The sequence below is a fragment of the Leptosomus discolor genome, chromosome 2, assembly GCF_034619465.1.
Source record: "Leptosomus discolor isolate bLepDis1 chromosome 2, bLepDis1.hap2, whole genome shotgun sequence".
Taxonomy (NCBI): domain Eukaryota; kingdom Metazoa; phylum Chordata; class Aves; order Leptosomiformes; family Leptosomidae; genus Leptosomus; species Leptosomus discolor.
In genome coordinates, this window is record NC_141392.1 from 100,366,590 (window position 1) to 100,394,514 (window position 27,925).

The window sequence follows — 27,925 nt, forward strand, 5'->3', positions numbered from 1 at the left end:
TGTACTTTTTAAAAGCTCTCTCAAATGTTTCTGAAAAGCTTTTTTCCCTTTCAGCCAGATGAGTTCAGATCAGAGGGGTGGGTTTCAAAGATTGCCACAGCTAGGCAGATATTGTCATGGGCATCTAAAGATGTAGGAAATGTGCAGCTCAGGACAGATCTGTGAATCTATGCAAATGAGAGAGAGTGCGGTTTTATTTTTGTTTAGCTTGTGAAAGGTTTAATATGTGTTAATAAATATAAAAATCTTTTGTATGCTCAGCTACAAAATTCCATAATTTTTAGTAGGTTTTCTAATATATATTTTATTATCGCATATGTACAACAGGCTGGCTTTCAAGAATAGCCTTAAAAAGCATAAGCAACAGAGTAGTTCATCTGTGACTTTTATAATGGACCATAAATGTTTCAGAAGAATGGTCTGGCGAGGGACTTCTTGACTCATGTTTTGTTCTGCAGGCTCTGAAAACAAAGAATGTGCATGTATTTAACAATAAACTATATAGCTTTTGGTTTGAACTTTGGCTTAATTGAAATCAGTGGCAAAATTCCCTTCTTTTTACGATGAACACTGTGGTATAAAATAATTCCCTTCACTGTTATTAATGTACTGTTCTTTCTTCCATCCCCTGAATTCTTTAAATCTGAGTTTTATTTATATGCTGATATTCTTGTAACTGCAAACCTAAAGAGAAAGCCTCTGTTCCCATATATCCTTGACTTGCCTTTTGCATTTTTCTGCATGATTCCTCTTTGATCTGCCTCTGAATTTAATAATGAAATTTGACTCAGTATCCCTCCCACTATATATAGCTCCTGCTACATCATGTTCTGTTACCTATCATCTGACAGTGTAATTCTTGAAATCTGGCCATTTAATTTGGTCCAAGAAAATGTATCATTTAAGAAAAGGCCATGTTCATTTGACTAAGTGAATGCACATTTCTGTTTTCTTACCAAGCATTGGTGTATGGGCAGTTTCTCATACTGTGTGTGTGGGAATGTTTACAGAATCCTATCAGCAAAAATGGCGTTTGGCAAGAATATTAACTACAATAGCAGCATTCACAGTTCAGTTCCTAAATAGGTTATAATGCTGAATATTCTCATTTCCTTTCTGCATTACCTCTGCCTGCTACAGGGCTAGGAAGGTAGCCTTGCAGAATTTTTGAATTCAGATTTCACCTTCCACTGCCATGGGACAGGAAATGAAACCTCCTGAAGCCTGGGATCTCTGCATGAATGGAGGGCATTGTAGATACGCATCGTATTTCACTCTTTCGTGCTGACACCCGCAATGTCAGTTCTTTCCGTCACTGGGGCATGCTGGACTGTTTATAAAGACAATCGCAGTGCCAACCCCTTAACTAAGGCAAAACATTTTCTTTTCTGTTTTTCCGATTTCCTAGGAGCAGTGATTAATATCCCTATCAAATTACCTGATCTTTAGGAGAGTCAACAGGACTATTCCTAGGATGAGAACTATGCAGGAGGAATAGGCAATAATGTAGACTGTTTCACCTATAAGCAAAAAACAGAAAGCAGACTTGAAACGTTTACTTCTTCAGTAATAAGAATCAGATTTGAGATCTGAATTGGAATGCATACATATGCTAGCTACATTAGCAATCAATTCTGGCATCAGTAATTAAAGAAGGAAAAAGACCTAGATGGTATGCCAGTGGTAGGAATAACTCTTCCTTCACCAGTTGGTGTAAAATAATTTTTGGACTCCTCTTAGTAAATACCAGCTCCGTTAGCACTGCATGTGTATAGCATTAGCTTTTACTCTATTCCACTCCAGGGGAACTGCAACAGCTTGTTACTGTGATTTGTGTATTGGAGTATTTTCCCCATTTATTTTAAGGGGTTAATTTTATTCTGTGTATAGAGGAGACCTGGCTCTTACTTGCTAGACCTCTTTTCCTTTTTCACATATTATCATAAGTGTAGTGTGCAGCAATACTTGATCTAGAATCAAATTAATGTAAAATGGGATCTAACACTGCTTCTGGGCCCTGTGCCCACAGAGTTTCCTTTTTCTCTTAGGCTTCTTACCAAGAAGTCACTTAGGCAGCTTATGTGCTAAAAATTCCAACTCTTGAAAAACTGAGAGTTGTTTCAACTTTTGTTTTCTAAATGAGGAGAAACCTATTTTTCCTGGAGGAATGAATCCATCAGTTTTGATTAAATATTCTGAAGGAAAAGTTTCAGTTGAGAATGTAACATAAGCTCTGAACCTGGGATGGAGAGGTTAGATGACTTGACAAGAGGACTCAAATGCAGACCCGCCAGCATAAAACATGAGACCTTTCTGTTACTTTCCTGTTGCACTGATTCTGTTGTGTTTATACAATTGAAAAAGTTTTGTTTATACAGGAACACAATTGCAGAGTGAAAAAATATGGCTGTAGGCGCTCCACCTTACACAGTCAATGAAATACTCACTGAAGAAGAGATGGAGTCCCAGCCCCATCACTAGGTCACTCATCTGGGCTCTGAGAAGGACAAATTCTTGTCTCTGGATCAGTTGTCAGTTATGACATATTGTGCGTATTTGTGTGTTTGTGCATATGGACACGCAGACCATAAATGAGACATTTCTATATACACTACACATACGCAAGGAATGTAGTGTACAGTGTAATACGAACAGGTGGTATGGATACTGGAGCAGCTCTAGCAAGAGACAGTGAATACGCGTTCTGCAACAAGGCAAGCAGTGGGCAAGAGCTGAGCAGGGGTTGGACCTGCCTGGTTTTTATTATTATCACTTTTTCTCAAAAAGCTATCCAAAAGTCAATTTTTCCAACAAAAGAAAAATGAAAGCGGTGATTGAACCACCTCAAGTTGCACAGAGTGAACGTACCACTTAATGCAGCAAGCTACTGAAAAAATATTTAAGATGGTGAAGTTTTGAAGGAGGATGAGTGAGGTCTATCTTAGTCTCAGTGCAGGACTGCTAATATCATACATGAAAAAAGAGATCAGCAGCTGGCCCTCCTCTCAAGTTGCAACATTTCTTTAAGATTACAAGTTTTAGGAAAAGAATAATTTTCAGGCTTTTTTTTTGCAGTTTCTGAATCTTAATTGTATACTCAGTCATTTTTTAAAACTTTCTACAACTGCAGGCACAGTTATAGGGGCAAAAGTTTCCTAGATTTTTCAAGTGGCAAGTGAGGTTCATGCATATTTAAGACAAATGGATGGGGCTTTTGAAGTATATCATCACAAGACTAAGAAAATTATTAGGAGCCACAGTCATGGGTGGTTAAGAACAGGCTAGTATCATTTCACCAAAACATTATAATATTTTCTTTTAAAAGTTGGAAAAAAGTTTCATTTTGATAAAAAACCCCACTCTGGTCAAATTAAATCAAAATTTTTTTTTTTTTTTTTTTCTTTTCAAAATCTTATAAAATGCTATGGTTTTGGTGAAGTAATTGCTGGTAAAAGAGGAAGTAATTGCTGGTAAAAGAGATGTTGATTATACCATTTTCAATTTTATGGGGAACACAAGAAAGATGTTAATGATGAGATCATGCTAAATGCCATATATTTTCTCCTGCCTCCTGCAAAGTAAGGGAATTTGTAAGGCTAGGAGAGGGCACAATTTTGTGGCTGAAGAGCTAATTCTTCATTTTATATATTTTTTCTGGCTCAACTACTTGAATGTGCTTATTCATCTGCCCTTAAAAATGTTGTTGGGGTGTGTGTTTCTCGATAGGTGCTCTGCTTTTCTTTAAAAATACAAAGGAATATTTTAAATAAATTTTCACTATTAATCTATATCAAATCAGTTCTTGAAATGTGAAATAGCGCTAGGGAAATACAGATATGAATTTTTGGCTTTGTTCATCCCAAATCTTGTCCATGAAAACTACCAGAACCCACATTTAGGTTCTTGTATGACACAACAGGCTGTATTATCACATTTTGATCTCTGTGTACATGATACTGTTCGTCTGAACGTGAGCTAAATAACGAGTTAAGGCTTAAAAGACAGTGCCCTAAACAAACAAAAACACTGACTGAAATTAGGCATGATTGTAGTTATGGATCAGTAACAACCTTAGCTCTCATACTGTGTGCCCATTCACAGCTCATTGTAGAGAAGACAGAACTATTACAGGCATTAAAAAAAAGATTAGAAGTTAGAGTAATTTCTTATTCTTAGCAGAAATGGCAAAAAATGTAGTGCACATAACATGCCGATGTCATTACTCTTCTAAGAAACAGCTGTCCTTGTTTCAGTACTTCTTTTCAACTGACAGGTACAGAAGAGGAAAGCTGGTTTGGGTTCCCTGACTAGATGGAGAAAGGGACACAAGTGTCTGCATGTACAACGGAGAAAGAAAGGCACATGCAGCATCTAAAGACATGTAATAGGAGGTGGCTAAAATATGAGACGCTCGGTCCTGCAGGGAGTGAATTGACATAAGTGGAGAGCAGTCATTTCCATTGCAAGGGGAAGGGCTGTGAGGCACTGGGAGGGCTGCTGTGTCCCGTGGAGGTGGCCCGTAATCATGAGAAGTTCATGGACCTTCTCACCTTAGGGCAGGTCTATAGCAGGACCACCGCAGTTGTGTGATGCACGTCTTGCCCTTCCTAGGATAAGCTGCAAACCTCAGGGACACAATGACTGGGGCTGCAGGTACCACTGAAGCACTAGCTGGAGCTGTCTATATTGGCACACAGACGCTTCCAGTGGTGAAGTTTGGTAGAGGATAGGCTGTGGGCTCAGCAGCTGGAACAATTAGTGGGATTACACTCTTGTGTAAATATACCTGCTTATGTATACCGAGTGAAATGGCTGTGAATATTCATCAGACAGGTTCATTCTGGCTGGTGCTCAGAGGTTTCTTGGCTACCTGCAGCTTGTCACAGGCTGTTTTTCTACATTTATAAAACAATCAGATTGACAATGTTTCATACCTTACAAATTGAAGTCGCTGAGCTGAACTAATCTCAGTTCCCACAGCAGCTGGTATAATTATAGATAAACCCTGCCAATTACTTGTTTATCTAGATTCTCTGCACAGCAAAACTGCTCAGCAGGAAATATATGATAACCCTACAATTTAAGACGAAATGAGATTAATTTCAACAGTTTTGAGTCAAGTCCAGTTTTATTGTATCTCACAAGAACAGGATAGGAGTTCTGTATTTCTAGCTTTCTTTTCTGGCCAAAAAATACTTTAGCTCCAAAGCTCTATGCTGATGAAAGTAAATGCTTATCTTCACACATGAATCATTTTTCAAATTAAAGTGTGGGAAGCAATCTTTTAAATTATGTGGGTCTGTAAAATCATGGAGATAATTTGCATAAGATAAAGTCAAAAGCAGGCTAAAAGTGCATAACTAGGTAGGCAATAGCAACATTTTTGAAGTTTGAAGAACTTTTGTTTGATTTACCACTTTTTGATGTTGTTTCCAAAATGACATAAAATTCGGGCCCCAGCTAAGCTTACAGAAAAAGTCTCTCTAACTGTTACACAGTTAGAACCCTGTCCATGCCACATCTTGTTAACAGGGTTGTATAAGCCCATAGATGACTGGGTTGGCCTGTACCTTACTGGGTATATGAATCCAGTCAAGATTTAAAACATTTAAAAAAAATCCTGTTATCACACCAAAAGCTGGAATAATGTTCTTCCAACAAAACAGGGTTCTATTTATTTGCAAATATATATGAATATATGTATATATGTTTAGTTTTAATATTTATTATGAAAGACTCCTTTTATTAAAACAAATCTTATCCAATGGCATGATTTGCAATGTCACTGAATAGAATGGAGAGCTCTTACCATTTTTTAAACAGTAAGTGTTTTTTTGAATTATAAAATCAAGAAACAGTTGAAGAAATACTGAGTATATTCTTCTGAGTATGTTCATCTGGAGACAGTCACTAGTCGGAATTGGGAAAAGAAATCCTTGTATCTTTCAATGACAAGCTAAGTGAAGGATTCTTCTGAGATTTTGATGTAGGGACAAGACATCAGCAATTTGTATCTCCTGCTTTCCAAGCAGAAAATAGCCAAGAAGCAAATATACCTTCAAATATCTTCACGCACACAAAAGGCCATATTTGACAACTTCACTGTTTTGTACCCTGGGATTTTTCTTGGGATTTGATTTCAGAAAAGATAAATATTTTGTAAAGATGATAACTCCCTTGGCAGCCTGAGTAATGCGCATTCGCTAGCATATGAATCTAGGATACTGTGTTCGATTTTTGGCAGTGGGATTTACGAAACAATTTGCAATATGGTTTTTATCATCAGGTAGATATCCTGAATCAGATTCTTCTCCTTGACCTGGTTTCCTATGAGACATTTATAGCTTAGAGAGTTCCCAGCTAGTGTACATGACAGCTCCAATAGAAGGAATATTTTATTGTATGGTTTAGGCTGGTCAGCATTCTTTTTATTTTTCTAAGGCTATCCAAAATTCTGTTGAGAGTTCAAGGGCAGGTTTTTGGAAAGTGTTCAGACTTCAATGGGAACAGAATTAACTGGGTGCAGGCTGCATTTTGCAAACATTTATCTGAGTCTCTGAGGGAAAGGTCTGCAGTTAGAGCTAGTCACAGGGGTGAAATATCTCACATTGTACATTTTCTCACTTAAAGCAGGATTTCTTGCATTATAACTTGCATTATTTAACCACTAGAGTCTCGTTCCAGCTAGAGATTCAGACTGCCCCTGTAGCTGGGAAAGAGAAGCCAACACTTCCAGGACACAGTCTGAAAAAGTGGGATTAATCTTCTTCTGAGGGTCCCTGACTTTCTTCACTGGCTACACAGAGCACTTAGATGATGTGCATGATTCTTAGGCAAGTAATTTCAATGCTAAAATTGCAGGTGAATGCTTGATTATTCACATACAGGTCTCAGGAATCCCATTGCAATGAATTTATTTTTATACTTCCCAGCTTGCCCACTTCAGCAATAGTTGAAGGATGGAGATGATAGAAACCCCTTGATTTTGTACTGCATGCAGAGCTTGAATTATTTTTGCATTGTTAAGGGTGTTCAGTATGAACAGTTCTGGGAACTAATTTGTAGTAATGTCTGGAGTACTGTAATCTGCCCCATGCAAGGTAGAACAGGTCATTCTCATTAGAGTCAATATTTGTGCATTAAGCTCTTTAGTGTTCTCACTCTGTAATTGGGTCCTTCGAAAGGAAATATAAAATTAATATTATTTCAACCATGAGAAAATTTGTATATTAATTCAATATCCTTTAACTTTATGTCACTTAATTGCTACTGTAAATGCATGCAAATAAAACCAGATGGAGCTCTTCAGCCCATGGGATATCATGATCTGCAATTGTGTGCCCTTCTGTTACACAATAAGGTAAAGTCTGATGGAGTGTAACACAAGCCCTTCTCAGCCCACTCGCTGTGGCTTCCTAATTTTGTTGTTGTAACTACTATGGTACAAAACGTCAAGAGAGACAGGAGAGAAGTAGGTGTGACATCAAAGCTAATGATTTGTATTACACGTTATGACTACTACTCTTTACTGGCTATATGGAGAGTCAGGCTCTGGCTGGATTAATAGCTTGATTTTCCCCAATTATAATATAGTGGTTGTGAAACATCTATTTCAAAACCACTTATCAGAGAAGCTGGTTCAGTCTCATTATCTTTATTTTGTGGTTATAGGAACTAAGCCAAACAGGTAGAGAGATTTTTCCACATTATGTTGAATAGGGAGCAACAGGAAGAGCTCACTTGCCTGAACCCACCCAAGGGACCCAACCTTTAGCTTTCCCTATCATACACAACGGAAATCTCAAGAGTACTTCTATTAAAATCATAGAGCAATTTGACCAACTCACCATTAATTGAAGAAGAATGGAGCTGTGCTCTGGAAAGCCTTTCTCCTGGTATTTCTGTATTTACCAAATGAAAACCTTTCCTCTTAATGGAAATTTGACCTGAATATTGAAAAGAAAATATCAATTCAAAATATTACTTTAAAATAATAATTTAAGTGAAAATTACTGTTTGGCGTTTTGATAAGAGTCACAGAATTTATAAAGGCAGCTATTTAAAAATACTGTTTACTGATACTCAATGAACAAAGTGAATGAAAGTTCTTCCTTTGACATCTCAGTTATACCTCCCCTGTAGTTTGTCTTATGTGGGACAAGTGTGCTTTAAAAATACTCTGCCTCAAAACATCTTACATTCTCTTTTCAGAGAAACAGTCCTAGAAACAGGCCCACCAAAAGAAGTGGGTCCACCAAATCAATATAGAAGTGATGAGAAATGGGTAGTAGTTTGAAATAATTTCCAAAAGGCAAAGCTTATTCTCCAAATGAATTGCTAGACCTTTGTGGGCATAATTTCATTAATGTATCTGAAAATACGTATCTTCTGTTGAAATGACAAATAAAAGGTCTACCTAAGAAGAACAGTTTACAGAGCAAGAAGCTAAACCATGCAAGAATATGCATGGTCACCCACATGAACTGTAAGATGAGGAATTTTTATTCTCTAGAGGAATGAAAACAATATGACAGACTCATGTTTGCAGCCTGGAGTGTCATCTAAATAGCAATGGACTAAATCTCCTTGTAGTGTAGTGTTTCTATGAGATCCAAAGCACAACCCAGAGTTAAAATATTTTGGAAACTCAACTTTCTACTTTCTGTCACTGGCATTTTTGTTTTTTCCTGTTGTGACACCGATCCTGCGTTGGCACTATTCCACACTGTGCTTCCATCTCATATAGCAACCAGTTACTCACAGTTCTGACTTTGGCTGAGTCCACAGCAAGCTTTAATCCTATAAGTGCAGCCCCAAGAGCAAACATTTGAAGCAAGACAGTGCCATACAAGAGTCGAAAGGTGTGATGGTGTCGACACCACTTGCAGGTCTGTTCACACCAGGTCTAGAGGCAAAGATCCCTTTGGATAGGCCTGGTATTTGGCTATTCAGAAAGACTTCAGTGTAAGAGTCTTCACCACTGTAAGAGTGAAAGTTAGCCAAAGTTCACACCCAGGCCAGGTGAATAAATTTGCAGAAGGGGTTGGATGAGGTCTGCATTAGCGCGCTCACTCCACATCTCTGAACTGCCATGGAGATAATGGCATCTAACACGATGCCTTACAACCAAACCCATAATCATCTCTCTCTTCAGTTTAGCTGCATTACAACTAGATGTCTAGAAAAAACAAAAGCAAGATTCAAAAGACTCTAAAAATGTTTTGTAGAGTAGGTGCCAGTCCTTCACTCAGCTGAAGGCCCTGGATCCCCCAGCTGTTCTCAGCTCAACTTGTTTAACTAGCAGGAATTCATTTCAGCACAGGAGCAAGCAAGCTTCTGTTCTTCAATCCCAATTAGGTTAGGGAAGTTTCCATCAAAAAACACACTGCTGCAGGGAATGGCAAAAGCTGATGAGCAATTATTTGATTATTATGACATGAACGTCATCTTTTTGTTACTTAAGAATAAGTAACATAATGATGTGATCACTCATTTGGACCGTTAGATGTAGCCATAAAGCAAACAAATAAATAATGCTCGTCAGCAAAACACCACGATTGCAGTCTCAAATCTAACAGTGTTATGGTATCACTTTTCCAGGGGAGTTGGCATAAGATTTTTAAACTTTTCTCAAAGTCTGAATTTTGGTAGTGATTAACTAGGCTTAAGGGCAGTGTTTGAATTGATTTTAATTTCTGGGTAGACTTTGAATGACAAGAAAAAATTACACCCATTATCAGTGGTAACATTTTGCCTGCTAAAACTAAAAAATTAGCCAATTCATTCAATGAAATGCATGCATGCAATTAATATATGTTTTTAAAGGACAGTCCATCAGATGGAACTATGAAATTTCATTGCTTTTTGTTGAAATCTTTAGATATAGTTACCTCTTCCAAGCCAGGTTGAGAATATATATAATTACATATAGGAGATAACTGGCATAGGGTATGATGCACTGGCAAGTAGTGTATCCTAAACTGATTTATACAGAAAAATAGCTGGTGTGATAGACCTAAGGAGAGGAGGGTACTTTGGTCTTTAATTTGGTCCATGGACGGGATGCCTGGAAGTATCTGGAGCATTGCAAAGGTGGCAGATGAACCTTCAGGTTCAGTTTTAGGCTGCAGAAGTCCAGGAACCACCCTGTGATGTGACCCACAGCACAATAAGTGGGGATAAACAGGGGATTTGATTCAATGGCACACTGACAATTCAGGCTAAAACATTAGTATTTGCTCCCATATTGCCATTCACTGCACTCACATTTCTCTCTTAAACAAAGATTTGACAAGGACTTTTATATTTAACAAAAATAAGTAGCTGATTTAGCACATGAAAGGCTCTTCTGGTTCTGAGAAAGTACATACATTTCATCTGAGCTAATCCCAGTGTTTTTACTGAAGGCCAAATACTGAAGCCTCCATTCACAGCAGCTTTTTCTTTAGAGGTCCTATTTAAATCATTGGAAATTATTTTCTGTGGAATGAAGTCTGTTGCTAAATGTGTGTAAGCGATGCTAATATTTAGACTCCAAGAAGAAAAGAAAGAAATAAAAAACCATAATGTATCACACTATTTGTAAAAACAATGTACCGAAGTACAACATTAAGACAACAACAGGAAGGCTTTGGAACTTTTCTAATCTGCATAATATTATAGGCCCCAGAAATTATTCTTTTATTGTTATTCCATCAAATTCATGTAATGGGACATGTAGTTGATTTTATTGACTTACTACTAATATAAAATATTTCCCCAAACCAGAGAAAATTTTTTATTTCAATTAAAAACCAAAAATACAAATCTTGCAGAGATCAGTGGTAGCAAAGATAGAGGAAAGACTTGGTGTAAGTCAGCATTTTAATACTCTTTAAAACTAATTATTCTTTAAAGTGTTATGTGTTACTCACGTAATGCACTGAAGCAGGATTTGCTGTGAAGCATGTGAAGAAAGAGCTGGCACAAAGACTGCTCCGCTGGAGGTAAATTCTGGCAGGTACACTCCATGCGCAGCATCGTGCCCCAGTTGCTAATGTAAGCTGCTTTGCAATCAGGGTTTGCAGAACAGGGCATGTCACCCTTGATTAAAGTTTCAAGACAAGCTTCATCATTGTAGCATTTTTTTGTCACATGTCTCCAACATTTTGACCGAAAAGTTGTGTATGTTTTCCTGGTGGAAAAAAAAAAGAAGTATACAATGACAGCTTAAAACTCTGTGATTTCACAAATAGATATTTAAGGATCATCATGAAAAGTGAGCGTGTTCCCAAGGTACCACTTAAGCCTTAAAAATCACAATATTCAATGACAGCTGGCCTAAATTCTCCTCTGATTTGCACCTAATTGGTTTGAACGAAATCTGCGAAATTGTAGTTTGAGGAAAAACTTGGGTTTTACTTTAAAAGTTTTTGATAAAAAAAACAACTGCACTTCTAATCAGCACCTGTGGAGATTTTTCCCAGGGCCCAGGAAAAATCAGTGTGAATACCAACAGTCTCGGATCATCAGGGAAGAAATGTCGATAGAGGAATTAGACCAGTCATCACAGTGAAACCAAAACAGGTGCTGTTCTAGTGGATCAGTTTGTTGGGCAGTGTGAAGGAAGAATGAATATTTAACTTATTTTACATAAAATAATCTACATCCAGTGCCAAGCCCTCCTACCCCCTGAATGCTAACAAAATACAAAATGCCCAAGGCTCAGGAAAAATTAATTCAGTTGACCTTAAAGATTAATGATAGCAGAGATAAATCATGAGAAGAATTAACTTGTTTCCCAGCCCAATAATCTCAAATTATTTCAGTTTATTTGCTCTTAGGATAGCATAAAATTGGCCTTTAATGCATTACAGATGACAATAGAAAACATCTATTAAAAGTTAACTAAGGAATCTCTAGATATTAATTAAAAAACAATTTATCACTTACATTAAATATCAGGGGACAATAAAGGTAAACTGTTGTTGTATATTGTACATTAATATATTGATATATTAAAACATTAAATCCTTAATCGTAAAATTGGGCTATGTATTTACTGTTAATATTGTGTAACTCTAACAAGCAAGTCACATGGCAAAACATGGACTGTTACACTACCAGATAGGACATTATTGTAAATATTTTCATCACACAAGCAAAGGTTTCAAAGCAGATGCCACCTCTGTGCTAATGGAATTGTTTTTATTCACCTCCTGATTTATAGATATGGCTAGGCATAATTCACAGACTAATTTTGCTAATTATATCCACTTATTATCAGTGCCAGGAAACATTAATGTTCCCAAAACAGCTTTGAGCTAAAGTTCAGGTCTAATCCACAGGGGAACTGGTGATGACACTGAAAACCAAGGTAAGACAATTGACCATGCACAAATGGTAGCAATTAAGAGCTATGAATACGGGCTAATCCTGTTGCATGTTTTCTAAAATAAAATCAAATCTGAAAACCGTGTTATTCTTCATGAGTTTGGTGGTCTACGCATGTTTCAGGGCAGCTTTTTTCAAGTATCAGTATGCTTGAGATGAAAAGAATAAGACAACAGTTTTCTGAACGGGCCAAGTTAGTTGTATGGCCATTGGGTACGAAGGGTCAGACTCTGCGGTGGAAGAAGTAATCACTTTAACCAAACAAACTTCGTCTGGTCTGCTGCACAATTTGTGCAAACTGCTAAAGGGCAAAGGTCCAAGACTGGCAAGCGTTATCTGAAGAGAGTGATAATGAAAACACGCTATGGCACAGTTTGTCCAGCAGAAATGATATTAAGAGTCATGAAAGCAGCAGAAGCAAAGCCCGCACTAGATTCTAGACCTTTCTGAAAATGAACCTTTTCAGTTTACTTGTGGAATTACTTGTGGAATTGCCACAGCTGATGCAGACATCTGTGAAAACGTCAAATACAAGTGATAATATACAACAGATATGGTGCAGAAAAAAAAAACCTGCTATGGATGAGATATATGGTATATATATAAAAATTATTTGAACAAATCCTTATTCACAGACACATTACTAGGCAAAATCTTTCTTCTACTTACCTGCACAATTCATTCTCTTCACACATGTGGATTACTTTCAGACATGATAGAGGTGGAACTGCAGTAACTGCACAGGGTTTGCCATGGAGAAGTTCTTTGGCTTTGTGGCAGGATTCATCAGGCTGGATACAATCACAAAATGTCATCATTTGGGCGACTTCAAAAGGCATGTTTCGATAGAAGAACCTTATGGCTGCTTGACATTCTTCCATGTTGCATTTCTTATTTACTGAGCAAATCTTAAGGTACAGGGACAACTGTTTGTTACATACTTCATCTTCAACACACTCCTTGTTCACATCCAAACAGGTTCTGTTTGCTGTGTATGCTAAAAAGAATAACACTTTTTAAAATGAAGTCACAAGAAAACCTTTCTCAAGTGATGCTTGGTAGCCATCCTGCCTCCAACTTTCCTATTAAAAATAAGTTTGACTCCCCAAAACTCTGACCCAGCTCTTCCAGCATTGCCTGTTTTAAGCCCATCGTGTGATCTTCCCACTCCTCCCTTCCACTGCTTGGCCCTCACAAGAAACCCTCCTGCAAGTTTCTGCCCCTGCCAGATAAATAAGGCAGAAGAAAGCGAAAACTGTCAAGATGGAAGATTCTTCATGGTATGTAAAGTTTTTGTAAGCTAGTGGCTAGTGGCTACCTGAAACTGCTGAAATCTCCAGCATGCTAGACTACGTAATAAGTAATAGAGAAGAGAATATAAATGGCATTTCTGTGCTTTTAAAGCTAGTTTATGTATTTCTAGCCTATGCTACAAACCTTCCAAAAAGATCTACATAATTCTGACCCTAAAATGTTATGGGATAAGATTTGCCTCTAAATTTAACAGGATCAGGATTGTTACCTGACATTTTTTGGTTCTTATTTACCCAGTAGCTTAACTGAAAATATGTTTGATCTATCAACTCCATGCTCATCAGTAATTTGAATGAAAAGTATTCATTTTAATCTTGAGATATATTGTACACTGTCTGAAAACAGAGCTAAAACCAGTTATCAGGATTCATAAGTAAATTCAGACTTACCTTGTTTGGAGAGAGCAGATAAACTCCATTGTAATTTTGCTTCTGTACCAAGATTATCTAGAACAAAAAGATATGGATGCAGGCATAAGTGATAAATCATGTCTTAGCTTAGTTTTTAAATTTACAGTATTGTCTGTGTTGCTGGCATAGTGCCAGTAGTAAAAATAAATGAGACTAAAACAGATTAGCTCGACCAAATAGGACCTGTCAGCTTGTTAAAAAACTTCAAGATCACTGTTACATATATTCATAAGTTTTGGGGTGAAAGCACAGTTTATCTATGGCTGCTGATAACACTCTACATAATTAGAGAGAGCAGCCCTGTGGAAAAAGACTTGGGGGTACTGGTGGATGAAAAGCTGGACATGAGCCACCAGTGCACAATTGCAGCCCAGAAGGCCAATTGCATCCTGGGCTGCATCAAAAGAAATGTGGCCAGCAGGTCGAGGGAGGTGATTCTGCCCCTCTACTCTGCTCTGGTGAGACCTCACCCGGAGTGCTGCGTCCAGCTCTGGAGCCCCCAACACAAGAAGGACATGGACCTGATGGAGCCTGTCCAGAGGAGGGCCACGAAAATGATCAGGGGACTGGAGCACCTCTCCTATCAAGACAGACTGAGAGAGTTGGGGTTGTTCAACCTGGAGAAGAGAAGGCTCCAGGGAGATCTTATAGCAACCTTTCAGTACCTGAAGGGGGCCTATAAGAAGTCAGGGGAAGAACTGTTCACAATGGTTTGTAGAGATAGGATGAGGGGTAATGGTTTTAAGCTAGAAAAGGGCAGATTTAGGTTGGACATTAAGAAAAAGTTCTTTAATAAGAGGGTGGTGGATCACAGGAACAGGTTGCCCAGAGAGGTAGTGGAAGCCCCATCCCTGGAGACATTCAAGGTCAGGCTTGATGGGGCTCTGAGCAGCCTGACCTAGTTAGAGACGTCCCTGCTTATTGTAGGGGGGTTCAACTAGATGACCTTTAGAGGTCCCTTCCAACCTAATGCATTCTATGAGTCTATTATTCTACAGTTATAGATCCTGCGAGCTCAAGCAGAGTTTTTAGAGCTGCTCAGTCCAAGATAAAGTCAGATTTCTTGTGAATAAATAAAGGCCAGAGGCCTTAATGTGCTCATCAATGCACCATTTTCAAGCTCAACTAACTGCTTGTGATCTAAAGTCAAGGCAGGCAGACAATTCTTGCTGTTAGAAAATTTTTGTTATTGGTCTTATATTTCTAGTTATAGTGTAATACTAAAAGGGCCTGATTTGGATCAGGTTGCATTAAATTAATACACTGAAGGACAATAGCATTTTCAATCATGCTATCATTTTGCTACCAGATTTTTCATTTACATCTAAATAAGCCTCTGAAAACTATCCTATTTCCAATGTTAACTGCAAATGATTAAGAAACCCTTTTTCACAGACTTGTGCACACTACTGTTAAGAATGAAACCATTCAGACTGCTGGAACACCACTAACCTGCATCAGTGTCGTGATTTTTCTCATCATCATCATCATCATCTTCATCATCATTTTCACTAGCTGCTGAAGCTTGGCTCTCTTGAGAGTGTTGTAAACAAGAGTTGTTAAATATTCCCTTCCATATTTTAACGCATCTCCTCCGAAGTGGCTTTGAGCACTTACACTCTCCCAGCACTGTTTTCCTCAGTTCTTTCCACGCTGACAAACACTCCTGGTTGACCACTGGGAGCCTGCATTTTGCTGCATCCAGCTGGCATGCTCGCTGGAAGCTCTTGTACACCAAAAAGCAGTAAGGGTCCTCTCGACAGTGTTGTTTTGCAATACTGCAGTCGTTCTCTGATTCTTCTGGGTGTCTTTCATCTTTGGGGTTTCTGTATTGCTTAAAACTCAATTCAGTATCTGATCTTGAGGAAGTTTCCAAATATTCTGTACAAATAGGTACAGAGATATAAATCAAATGGAAGATGAAGCATCATCTCTGGTTAGCTCAAAACAAACTCAGGAAATGGGTAATTGTCTTAATGCAATAAAATTAATGAAACAGCCCTAGTTTCACACTGAGCTGTATGTAAATACATCACAATTTCAGAGTCTTTCAGACTAATGAATCTCCCTTATGCTTACTGTATCCTGGTAGCTGTATAATATAGTCTACTTTAACAATTCAGCTGCTAACAGTACCACAAGAAACCCTCACTAAAATTACTGCATAAAGGGATTCATCTCACATAATTTTAACCACCTACAGATTGGACATATCATGGATTATCATCTCAATGCATAATTTGTAAAGAGAGAATTGCAATTCCAGAAGATGGTTCGTTCATTACCTAAAATAGTCATTTAAGTTAGACATGGAGAATTACTCCTGAAAGTATCTACCAGCACCATAAGGTATCATCTGTAGGCAAAACCGATATAATTTGTGTAATAGTATCCAAAATTTTTACTATACTGGTAAGAAATGTAATCTCAATCAGCAAAAAATATAAAATTACTTCATTTTGCTAGAAGCAAAAGCAACTGTTCCAATGACATCAACATCAGGTTTTAGGTTCCTACTCTTCTTGTTTGGGACAAGGAGTAATAGATCAGGATGTCATTGTTTCCTCTACAATAAAGCCATATATTCTACTACTATATGATGTACATTGATTGATGCCAGCAGGGAGTGATGGATCAGTGCCAGGAATCAACCTTGGGGCTTACTTTCCAGATTCTCATCCACTGGCTGATTTTACCTCTTTTATGTCAGCTTTGCTAATCGTTACTCCAGGAGACACTGGATCAGAAACTGCAAGCCTTTCATGCACCAAGTAATTCTCAATTACAGAGATAGGCTTTCTGAAAGTAAAAGAGTTCTCAGAAGAATAAAAAAATAAATTTAAAGGAGCTGGGTCCATTGATTACAATAGAATTTTTAAAATGACACATTTTATGTATTATGTACAGCTTTATGAAGGTAGTGACTTGTGTTTTCCACATCGAGTTACTTCTCCTACATGTAGTAAAGATGCTCCTGTAACACAATGTGACACAACTGCACAACCCCATTCACTCACACTCCCATTCACAAGGTGGCTGGATGTGACTCTCTACACATAACGTAGATCCAGTGGCACTCAAGCCTCCTTGTGCAACAAATAGCCCTCAACACACATCGTATTTTCACTCTTGCTTTCCACTGGGTTGAGCAAGAGCTTTAAAAAGCATTTGAATGTCTCACATGCCTTTTATTAATTTTGTTTAATTTGAAGTAGGTATGACATTGCTTTCATATGCATGTTGGTGTGTGAGTAGCATAGAAAAGACAAAACTAATTTTGGGGGGGATTTATTATATTTGAGAAATATGCAAAGAAACTTGAACCCACTTAAAATGAAGGTTGGAAATTATATATTTCTTTTTGTCCTTCACAATTAAATCTTTATGTTCAGTTACCTTCATCAATGCTGCACTGTTTCCCAAGCAAAGTCGTGATGCTACAGAAATTGTCTGTAGTGCAGAGACAGTTTTTAAATTCTGGGTATTCATCAGCCAGGACCTGGATGATTCTATTACATCCAATAGCGTCTTCTGCCTTGCATCTATTACCTAGAACTCACCATTAAAATTATAATGTTGTTAATGTTAATGAACGCTTAAGGGATATGGTTACATAAAACAATTCAATTGAAGCATAAAAATAGTATGTTTTGCCAAGAGAAGATGGTTTGAACTTAGTTTTGTTTTGAAACCTGTCATAATTTACAAATTTTAAATAATATTCAGAGTGATATAATAAAGTTGTGGGTATGATATTGCCTTCTTTTATTTGATCTGAGCAATTGCCAGAACATCCGTTTCTGTTCTCATTTTCAAAGTACATACATAAAACCTTAAACTCATTTATTCTAGGCAGATGAGGTACAGAGACCAAACTAAAAATGCGCACAGGAGTCGAGAGGGACACCCCGAACTGAGGCACTGAAAGACTCAACTTGGTCCTGTGTAGAAATGAGTTGCCTGGTACAGGGATGGGAATTCACAGTGCAGGCTAAGGTACTGCCACATAATGGAGAGGGGACATAGGAGGGCAGGCGCAGTCCTGTGATATTGTTCTTGCTAACCCCATCCTGAGGGATGTCAGCTCTGGTTCAGATCCCTCAGTTATGTGAGGATGGCACAAGCCTACAAATACCTGGCCATTTGGATAGGCCCTCAGACTGCTACCATATAGAATAACTTCACTGCCTAAGTTTGGCAATGACAACGAATTTAAAGTAGTCTGAGAATATTCCGATTTTGCTTTTTTTTATAATAAAAATAAGGGAGAATTTAACATTAAAAAAATCTGCAGAAGCCTTTGTTTGCCAGTCCGGTTTCAAGCCTGTTGTGTGTGCACTTGGACTCAATTACAAAGACACTCTCACGGGCTGTCAGGTCATATTTTCTTTTTATGCGTAGTGAAAATAAAGGGCATGTACTAGTTTGTGGTACAAAGGTAAATCATCCAACCTTCTAGTTCATGGACTAAAAGGTTTTAAAAGTACTTCTTTACTTATTATTGCTTAAGAAAGTTACAAGTTAATTAAGAAGGTTATATAAGAAGCAGTTTAATACCTTTTAAGAAAGTTTTATTTTGTGAAAGCCATGATCTACCTTGTCAAAACAGGTATGCAGGTCCTCAAACCAGCACATTTCCTCTCTTTGCCTCATAGATATTAAATATCTCACAACGTGTACAATAAGGAGCATGTGGCTCACATGACCCAGGCTGGTCACGGGGCATCACAAGGATCGTTGTCAATCTACTGAGCACCTATTGTCTCTGCCCTGTCAAGGGTGCTGTCTGGCTTCCTGCCTTGCTGCTTCCCCGGTGACTAGAGCGGAGCAGCAGAGACTGCGCGCTCTAGTAAAACTGCAAAGCTGCAGCCGTGTGTCCCTGCCACCACGGACAAGCTTTAATGTGATTAGACTTTTAATGTCATTTATAAGTTGTTGACACAAATAGCAGTGGAAGGCAGTCTAGGAGAAGGCTTGCAAGAGGAAACAGTGCATTTTGCCTGTGCCTGAAGGAATGAGTATCAGCTATTCCAGAGTGCACATCCACATCCTTCCACCCCAAAATCCCTTTCCAAACAGTGTCTGCATTGCCCTTTCTCCAGTTGCTGTTTCTGTTGCTGACAAAGGAGGGTTTGGGAATGTACTAAAATGTGCACTGCCACAGGGGGATGTCACAGTCCAGCAAGAGCTACAAATCCCAGCCTCTGCTCACACTTTACCTCTTGTATCAGCAAAGGAGGAGGTGACGGTGCCCGAGCTTGCCTGTGTCTCTCCAACCCCATCTCCAACTTGCCTTATACATTTTTAGAAGTAGAGCAAGACCCTGACCCTTAGCCTCCACATTTCTTTATTTTTCCAGTAATTCAGGAGATGGACTGAAGATCAGGACACACCCTGATCATAAAAACAGAGTAGAAAGTATGTGGTGACATGGGAACTATGGAAGCCCATGGAGAGGGGTGGGTGGATATTCTATTCTACATTTTATTGAGTGAGTAAGGGTTAATAAAAGGATTTCAGGAGGACAAATTCCAGTAGAAAAAGAGCACCAGAGGTCAGGAGTGGCTTCTGTAAAAGTTAGCTTACTTATGAAATTTATGACTGTCTTCTTCGAGGTCCTGAGGATGCTTCAAGGTTGCAGGTAAGTAGAGGTAGGAGAGTAACACAAATCCCAGTATATTTTTTTTGCAGCACCCCAGCCTCACTTAGCTCATCTATCTTCATGACACTAACAAATTGTGGTTAGGAGTCAGGTACAGGGCCTGTGTTCAGAGCTGACAACCAGAGGGTGAAATGTAGGTTGTGGGGCTATGAACATACAAAGGGCACAGACAGAATCAGGAAGCACATCAGATTTACGGGGTTCCCTTGCCTGGCCTCTTGAAAGCTGTGTAGAAATAACCTATTATCAGTATTGGTCTGTTTGTACACTGTGTTGATTCAGCTGTGATGAACAGCAGAAAATACTTTATTGCTGGTTTTCAATTATTGTTACTTTACCATTGATTAGTGCTAGGGAATATGTTTTAAATTATACATATGCTTCCAAGGCATTTACAAAAAATGCTCTCTGACCTAATGCTTGGCAGCCGTTATTCATAATTCAATTTATTTGTATGTACATAATTCATAGATAGAAGCATGATAGAGTAGAAGCTGACACTTCCAGGGTGATAATCTCTGTTCTTGCACAGTCAGCTCTTCAGTCATCTCAGTGGGAATTGCATCTGAAGACTGCAGAGGAAAGTACTGGGTTTTCTCCTCTGTGCTGTGTCCAATGCTGGGCTCCTGAGAAGAAGAGGGACATGGGCATACTGGAGTGGCTCCTGCAAAGTGCCACAGATGTGATTAATGGACTGGAACATCTGTCCTATGAGGAGAGACTGAGAGAGCTGGGGTTGCTCAGCCTGGAGCAGAGAAATCTCAGGAGTGTAGCAGTACACATAGCTGTGTGTATAAATACTTGATGCAAAGGGGGTGAATAAGGCAGGGACAGACTCCTCTGTAGTATTCAGTGACAGAACAAGAGGTACAAACTGAAGTACAATAAATTCCATGTAAAGGAAAAAAAATTAACATGAGGGTGATCTAAGAGTGGAAGAGGTTGCCCAGAGGGGTTTTGGTGCCTCCACCACTGGAGATATTCAAAACTCAACTGGACACAGTCCTAGCAGATGGCTTGCCGTTGACACTGCCTGAGCATGGGGGTTGGACTAGATCTCCAGAGGTCCCTTCCAACCTCAATGATTCTGTTATTCTAAGAAAAATAAACTCTTCCAAATCTAATTCAAAATGTGATTCCTTAATATTTAAGTGATCTGAGATTCTCTTTTTTTCTTTTGAACCCAGATGTCTGAAAAATTAAGAAAGTGTATGCTGACGGTTAAATCAGACCTCAGAAATTTCTGGGGTTTTTTTCAGTGAAATAAAAGAAGAAAAAAACCACAGAAAACCCCAAACCTTAAAACCAGAAAACCTGCAATGCTGAAACATTTTTTACATTTTCAAAGTGAAAACTTTTGATTCCATCAAAATTAAGTATTTCGGTCTTTTCAATCCTAACCTGGAAGCTGACTCACAGACACTTTCATCTCCCTCTTTTTTTTCACTGTATCTTGGCACAGAAAAGGAAGCGGAAGAAGGCTTGGACTCAGAGGGCTATAAACTGAGATTCTGAAAATGCGGCTGTAGTAGCAGGGAAGCAGTGATGGACAGTTTGACAGAGAAAGGAATGACTTAGGCAGTCACCTGAAGAGTGCCCCCAGACCTGCCCTGAAGAACAAAAGATGGAGGTCCTGATATGCACACATTTAACTTGGAGATTACGTCCTCAGCGACTGAGTTACTGAACTCAAACACAGAGTAGGAGTATAATTCTCAACTGTAGTTAGGTTTTTCATAAAGAAACTAGCAAAAGGAGTATTTTCCCCATTGCCTATTGCCTCCAGCCAACATTCTTATGCTTAGCACTGAAGGGCCTTTTCCATTAATACAGCTAATCCACGAAGTTTTTAGTCTTGCACATGTAGAGTACTCTTGACAGACATTATAATGTTACTCTTACTAATAATGTTGCTGGTAGATTTTCTGTCGCTGTTTCTGTGGGCTCTCTGTGAGGTACCATCAGCTGTCTGACTGTGGGTTTCCACCCTCTGGGGTCATGGCACCTAATAACCACATTTGGAATAATTTGTCCTGGACTCATTGCAATATCCGAGTGCCCTGCAATGCTGGAGAGTCCTTGCCAAAGTCTATTATCCTAAGGAAATATACAGATGCAAAACCAAACAAGCAATCACACAAAGAGTTCATTTGCAGAAGGTTTCTCTGACCTAGTTAGAAATACCCTTATTATCAGTGAATAAGTGCAGAGGACAATAAGTGAGGGAAATCACATATTATGGGACAATGCAACAAATCCAAAGGGGAGACCGCAGAAGTCATCATCATGCTGGCCACTTCCTGGCTGCAGGGTGTGGTGAAGAATAGGCAACAGTACAAATCGTGATCTTTATGCCAAGTATTCTTGGTGCTAACACCTTCATGAATGATGTGAGAGAAGCAAATTCAACTTGTTCTGATTTGGGGAAGAGGTTTGGTTCTAGAATGCTCATATTTAGGTCACTGTCTTGAGCCTGAAAGTACTGCATATTCCAATACTTTTTTTTAAACAGCAGCCATATCTTTCGAAACTGTTTCACTTCACATAAAATATTTAAAAACTCAATAGAATATGAGCTCAAACCCAGTTCCTTTGGGGACCGTTACAACCATTAGTTATCAAGTATTTTTCATTTACTCTGTCTCTTCTTAAAAGTATTCAGCCATTCTATGCAAAGCAGATATGTGTCTGGAACAGGACACACTAAGAAGGATGCCTCAGAGAATTTTCTGCTCTAATTCTTTTGAATACTGCCTTGTGACTTGGGAGACCTGAGTTCAAATCTCTGCGACAAACAAGACAGAGGCATTCAGGTAGCTCACACTGCAGGTGAATGTTCTAGCAATGGGCTATTGAGGATGAGGTCAGGCAGCATCTTCTGCTGCCTGGCTTCCCACACAGACCAAACGTGAAACTGGGTCCTGACATCAAGACAGACAGAGGGACATTGACTTTGTCAACTCTGCTGCAGCTGAGTCTCAGAACAGATTATGGCATCAGGACATGGATGGTTTTGTTCAAATAACGTCACTATAAAGAGAAAGGAGGTTTCCATGGAGATAAGGATCTGATTCCCAGGGACAGAAAACCTGCCTTTTGTCATTAAGTTGCAGATATGTACCTAAATACCCTTGGCTGCATTTATGAACAGGACCAAGGCATGGGCTAGGCTAATGGCAAGTGACTGTGCCTATACTCTTGCACTTTTGCATGGCACCTGTTCTGGACTGAGCCACCTAGACCATGGAGATAGGGTGGGCCTGGAGTCACTCCCAAAAGGTGGTTTTGTGCAGCCAGCATGGGGCTAAGACAGCTAGATACATGTTGCCCCATGACGGTTGAACTCAGAGCCAGAAAATAGTCCCTGGCCCATTTTATTTGCTAGTACTGATGTAGCCTTGGCAGATCCAGGCCCTTGACATTTATCAGTCAACAAAGGCATCATTAGTAGCTTGGTATTGACACTACCACTCTCCTCCCTTCCATATTCATAGCACCTGGCAAGTGAATACTCAACATTTAACAGCAAGTTCTTGGAGGGATTTAAAAAAAAGAGGGAGATGGTGACTGATAGCCAAGGTTTGTTCAAGGGCCTTCAGAGGAAGGAACACTTTCATCTGAACAACAGAGATTAGGATGAGTTTCAGGTCAAGCTTATAATACCTGGTCTTCCCCCACTTAAAACATACTTTACTCGGAAATGATGCACCAAGCATTGGAAGTGCAATAAACAGTGACAGAGACTGATTTTCTACTTTCATTTATGTGATAATGTGTTCAACAATTCAAGGAGGCTTAGTCACATCACAACCTGCACTTTATTGTACCATCACTCCCTGCAAGTGAATCACTCTGACATGTAGGTACTACTCACTGAATAAATACAACTTGCCTCCTTACAACACAACTTTCTTTGAGGCATGCTTTATTTGATTTGTTTCTTATGCTAATACAATATTTGAAAATTACTCTAAGTAACTAATACATTGGTTTGGGTATTGTGTGAGATCACAGAATCATAGAATGGTTTGGGTTGGAAGGGACCTTAAAGACCACCTAGTTCCAACCCTCCCCCGCCATGGACAGGGACATCTTCCACTACACCAGGTTGCTCAAAGCCCCATCCAACCTGGCCTTGAACACTGCCGGGGAGAGGGCAGACCAACTCCTCCGAATTATGGAAAGCAAGGTTGGAACTTTTTTCTGGCTGCATCCTGCCTTTGTTTAATAGGATCCCACAAGAGCATAATTTCTGCTGAATTCAGACTCTGAGTTGGTTCAGACTCTAACTTCCTTCACAGTCCAGAAATTTCATTTATCACCTCATTGAAGAGACAGTGTGACTGTTATTGAAAATAATATTGGCCACTATCAAGGATTTCAGAAGTTGACTGTCTTCTGCAATCATTTTCTCTTTGAAATCCCACTGACTTCATTCGGTTACCACAGCAATTTTATGATAAGCTATGAATATGCAGCCATTTGGCAATTCAAAATAAAGCCGTGTACACCATAAAGAATTACCTGAAATATTGCAGACATCTTCAACAACATTCCAGACACTCTCACAGCCATTTGCAGCATTTATACATTTCTCCCTCAAGTGCAGACAGTCAGTAGTCTGGGCAGTAGATGTACTTGTGAAGTACATGAATAACACTGTAAAAACAGAACTGTGTATTAAATAACAACTATTTAATACAATAGGCATTGTACTGACATTTTTCATTTACACTTAGACTATAACAACATATGTTATTTTTTATAACTTTTATAACTTGTTTTTAACAACAAGTTATTTTTTAACAGAGTAAAACTTTTCTTCAGTTTCACAAATGGAAGATTAAATTTAAATCTTAACTTTTCAAAGTTGCAGTGTGGCGTATTTTGTACTGTTTTTACCTCAGCATTATAACAACAACCATAGCTATATATGACATCAGTCCATAGATACATAGAAATGATGGCAGTTCTGCGATCCATAATAAATTACACAAAGGAAAACAACATAAAATTCAGAGGAAACAGCATTTTATTTGGACTGCAATTCCGTCAACCTAGAGACTATACAGGGCATAGACTCTGTGAAAGATATTTGACAGCTACACAAATGTTAGATAATAAATGAGATTTTATTTCATCATACATTACTCTTCACTCTCTTTGTTTTTGCTTCACAGATGCATCATTTCTTGAAAGTAACCCCCACATTTATGTCTTTATCTGCTTCGCTGAGTGCACTGAACCTCAAGGACATGCTAATTGCATAAAAAATGTTCTAAACCTGAAGACTGATATGGAGGTTTCAAGGTAAAGAATTTTAAATCAGCACCACCTCTGGTTTATCAGTAGAAAATTAAATTGCCTTGCAAAGAAAAGACAAATCAGTTGGGGTTCAGCTCTTTCATCAACATTCCCATGGTAACACAACCTCTAATTGGTAACCGTGTCTTCATTTTCTATAAAATTAAGTTTCAGACAGTGATTTCAGGCCTTATTAAACTAGCTGCTGAACACCTGATAGGAGTGTTTTCCTTAGGTATTGAAGGACACAGCATCCCCCAGACCAAGTTTCCTTTTTTTTTCTTGTGTTCAGACAAGTTCGTATGGAATTTGAGGAATTTCCAGTACTGTTTAATTCCTTAAACATCATCTGCAAGAGGCATGAAATACTCCCTCAGGACTTGTCCAGACCCTATTCAGAGAAGTGAAATGTTTCCAATGGTACATTTGAGAAATAAGAAGTTAAATATCAAATATATCTCTTAATAATCTTAAAGAGCCACTACTCTTTAGAGGTGATGCCATCCCTTCTGGAAATGATGCTTACCTGCTGCTCCAGGAAACACTTTCTGCACACGTGTTGATAAAGACGAAGCAACAGTTAACACTCTATAACTGACATGTGCAATAGCATCTAGTGTGCCTATTAGACACAGAAGAGGCCACATGGGCTCACTATAGCTGGCCCCAGTTGTGCATATTCCTGCACAGTTCTGTGATCTATGCAGGGCTGGTTGTGATTTCAGTGATTTCCAGCCTGAATCGTTCTTTTAGGCTGCGTCTGTTGGTCAGATTGCAAGACTGAGTGATAGAAATGGCTCCTGAGACGTGACATGGAGGAATGTGCAGCTCATCCATCCATAGGGACAATTTTGGCTCATTATAACATTTTAGCCCTGGGACTGCCTCCAAAAGTTCTTTCTACTCACTATTTATTCAGATGACAGAGAAAAAAAGTTGCCAAACACCTTATGGGTGAAAATGACTGTACATGTAAAACAATACATAATTACAAACCCAGGAACTTTATAGGAAACGGTATGCCGCTGGATGACCATCTACCTATTTTGTAGGTACTAACATGATGGAAGATTTACGCATCTGACTAGGATCCACAACACAAAGGCTCTGTGCCGACATATCACGGATGAGTCTTTGGTTTCCTCAGCAGTACACAGGGGGCATAGTGTGGCAAGCATACATGGAACTAACTGGCCTATATAATTTTAGAAACCCGTGCACTGTAGCTTATACAACTGCTTAAATTAACAGTTATTAGTTTGGTCATCACTTTAGTTATACTCCAAACACTCTAGTGTTTGGAGTACTCAGCAATGGCTTTCCCCTTATAAGGGACATCAGGGCATCTAAGAGTGAGGTTGTAGCTAAAACTTTTAGAGGGATCAATTTTGATATGAAGATACATAAGTTTAGATTTCTCTGGGTGTCTGTATTTTTGTACAGGTGTCTATTGATTCACTGCATAGGTGTAAAATTCCCTGTTCTGAAGAATTTGGTGTCTAAAGTGAGAAGTTGGGAAAAAAGGACATTTTAGCACCTTCATTTTGCAGATTGGGAACTGAGGAATGGAGGAATTACAGTGTCTCCTAAGACTGAAGAATTATTATCTGGCAGATAATAATGAATAAGGGGAAATCAAGCTGTGGTTTCTATCTGACTGCAAAAGCAGCAAGATAGCTAGCTTCAAAGGAGAAAGGCAAACTGTAGTTGAATATAGTTGAAAAGTCACAAAGGACAGCTTTACTCTAACAAAACCCGTGGCAGAACAACCTGCAGAATGTTTTTAACCATGGAATATCAGGTTAGAGCAGTGGGATGTTAAAGAGATCAGCACATGTACAGTATGTAGACAGGGGAGAATAAAATAAAGTATACCTGTCGCAATGTATTCTCTTCTACCAATTCCTTCTGTACACCAGCTTTGTTGATTTTTCATTTTTCTCCATTCAGACCCAAAGGGAAACTTCAGCAGCCCTCTGTGTAGCACTGCCAGCACTAAACGCTTTCCACCTAGCAAACAGGTGGCTGTTTATTCAGGCAAGGCACCCCATTTGTGTGTCTCCTCGCCGGTTCAACTTCTTCCCAGTGCCGGCCCTGCTACCCTGCCTTACCTCCCGCTGCAGACGCGCCGCCCGGAGCCGGGCCGAAGCCCTCTGCGCCGAGCAGCTGGGCCTGGACGCCGCAGTCTGGGGCGAGTCCCCACAGGTACCCGCTCGTCCCCGCCTTGAGATCCCCAGGAGAAGCAGCGAGGGGAGGGAGCTGCAAGGGGAACCCGCGGAAAGAAGCGAGGCTCCTGGCGAGGCTGAGGGCTGCCCCCCTCCCCGCCTCCCGCGGCACTTACCGAGGCAGAGGAGTGCGGCCATGGCCGGCCGCTGGCGGCTGCAGCTCCGCGCCGAGCGGATCCCGCCGGGCGGCAGGTGCCGGTGCGGCGCCGCCCCTTCAGCACCCGCCGCGGGGACAGCGCCCCGCCCGCCCGGCCCCCTCCCGCCCGCCCGGCCCCCGCCCGGCCCCCGGCAGCGCCCGCCGCACGGGGCGGACCGTGGGTGGGTGGGTGTCGTGCCGATGAGGCCAGGGCAAAGGGCGGGAGGGGGCAGGTCTGTCACCCTTCCGACGTAAATATCTTCCTCTGCCCACCTCCTTCGGTCAGGAGCAGCGGGTGAAGATCGCCCCTCACCCCCACCCCCGCCAGCCTGCCCCGCTGCCGTCGTTACGCCCTTTGCTCACGTTTCCCTTTGTGACACAGCCGCTAAGCTGGACTGCCTCTGGCTGAGAGGTGGTTCTCGGGCATCTTCACGGGATCTGGCACTCCCTCTGCATCAAGTTCCCACTCTATTTCCAGAGAAACTAACGGAGCAAGTCTTTG

The 27,925-nt window shown here is 39.7% G+C and overlaps 1 protein-coding gene across 2 annotated transcripts; it reads right to left on the bottom strand.

Moving 5' to 3' along the window:
• Nucleotides 1–373: 373 nt before the first annotated feature.
• Nucleotides 374–27,425, bottom strand: GFRAL (GDNF family receptor alpha like). Of its 2 annotated transcripts, none has more exons than XM_086461521.1 (10): nt 27,404–27,425; nt 24,283–24,417; nt 17,493–17,645; nt 15,549–15,977; nt 14,076–14,132; nt 13,042–13,369; nt 10,914–11,173; nt 7,848–7,946; nt 1,439–1,520; nt 374–461 (listed from the first exon to the last, which is right to left on the bottom strand). In XM_086461521.1, exons 1-10 carry the CDS (start codon nt 27,423–27,425, stop codon nt 374–376), a joined length of 1,653 nt encoding a protein of 550 aa, XP_086317647.1. The 2 variants fall into 2 exon arrangements, with proteins under 2 accessions (XP_086317647.1, XP_086317646.1); XM_086461520.1 differs by having other exon boundaries at nt 17,493–17,651.
• Nucleotides 27,426–27,925: the final 500 nt, after the last annotated feature.

Coding starts and splice junctions, on each gene's coding strand:
- GFRAL (XM_086461520.1), bottom strand. CDS start 27,425: ATGGCCGCACTCCTCTGCCTCG. Junction 24,418..27,403: donor GGCCGCACTCCTCTGCCTCG/GTAAGTGCCGCG, acceptor CTGTTTTTACAG/TGTTATTCATGTACTTCACA. Junction 13,370..14,075: donor ATCTGCTCTCTCCAAACAAG/GTAAGTCTGAAT, acceptor TATTCTTTTTAG/CATACACAGCAAACAGAACC.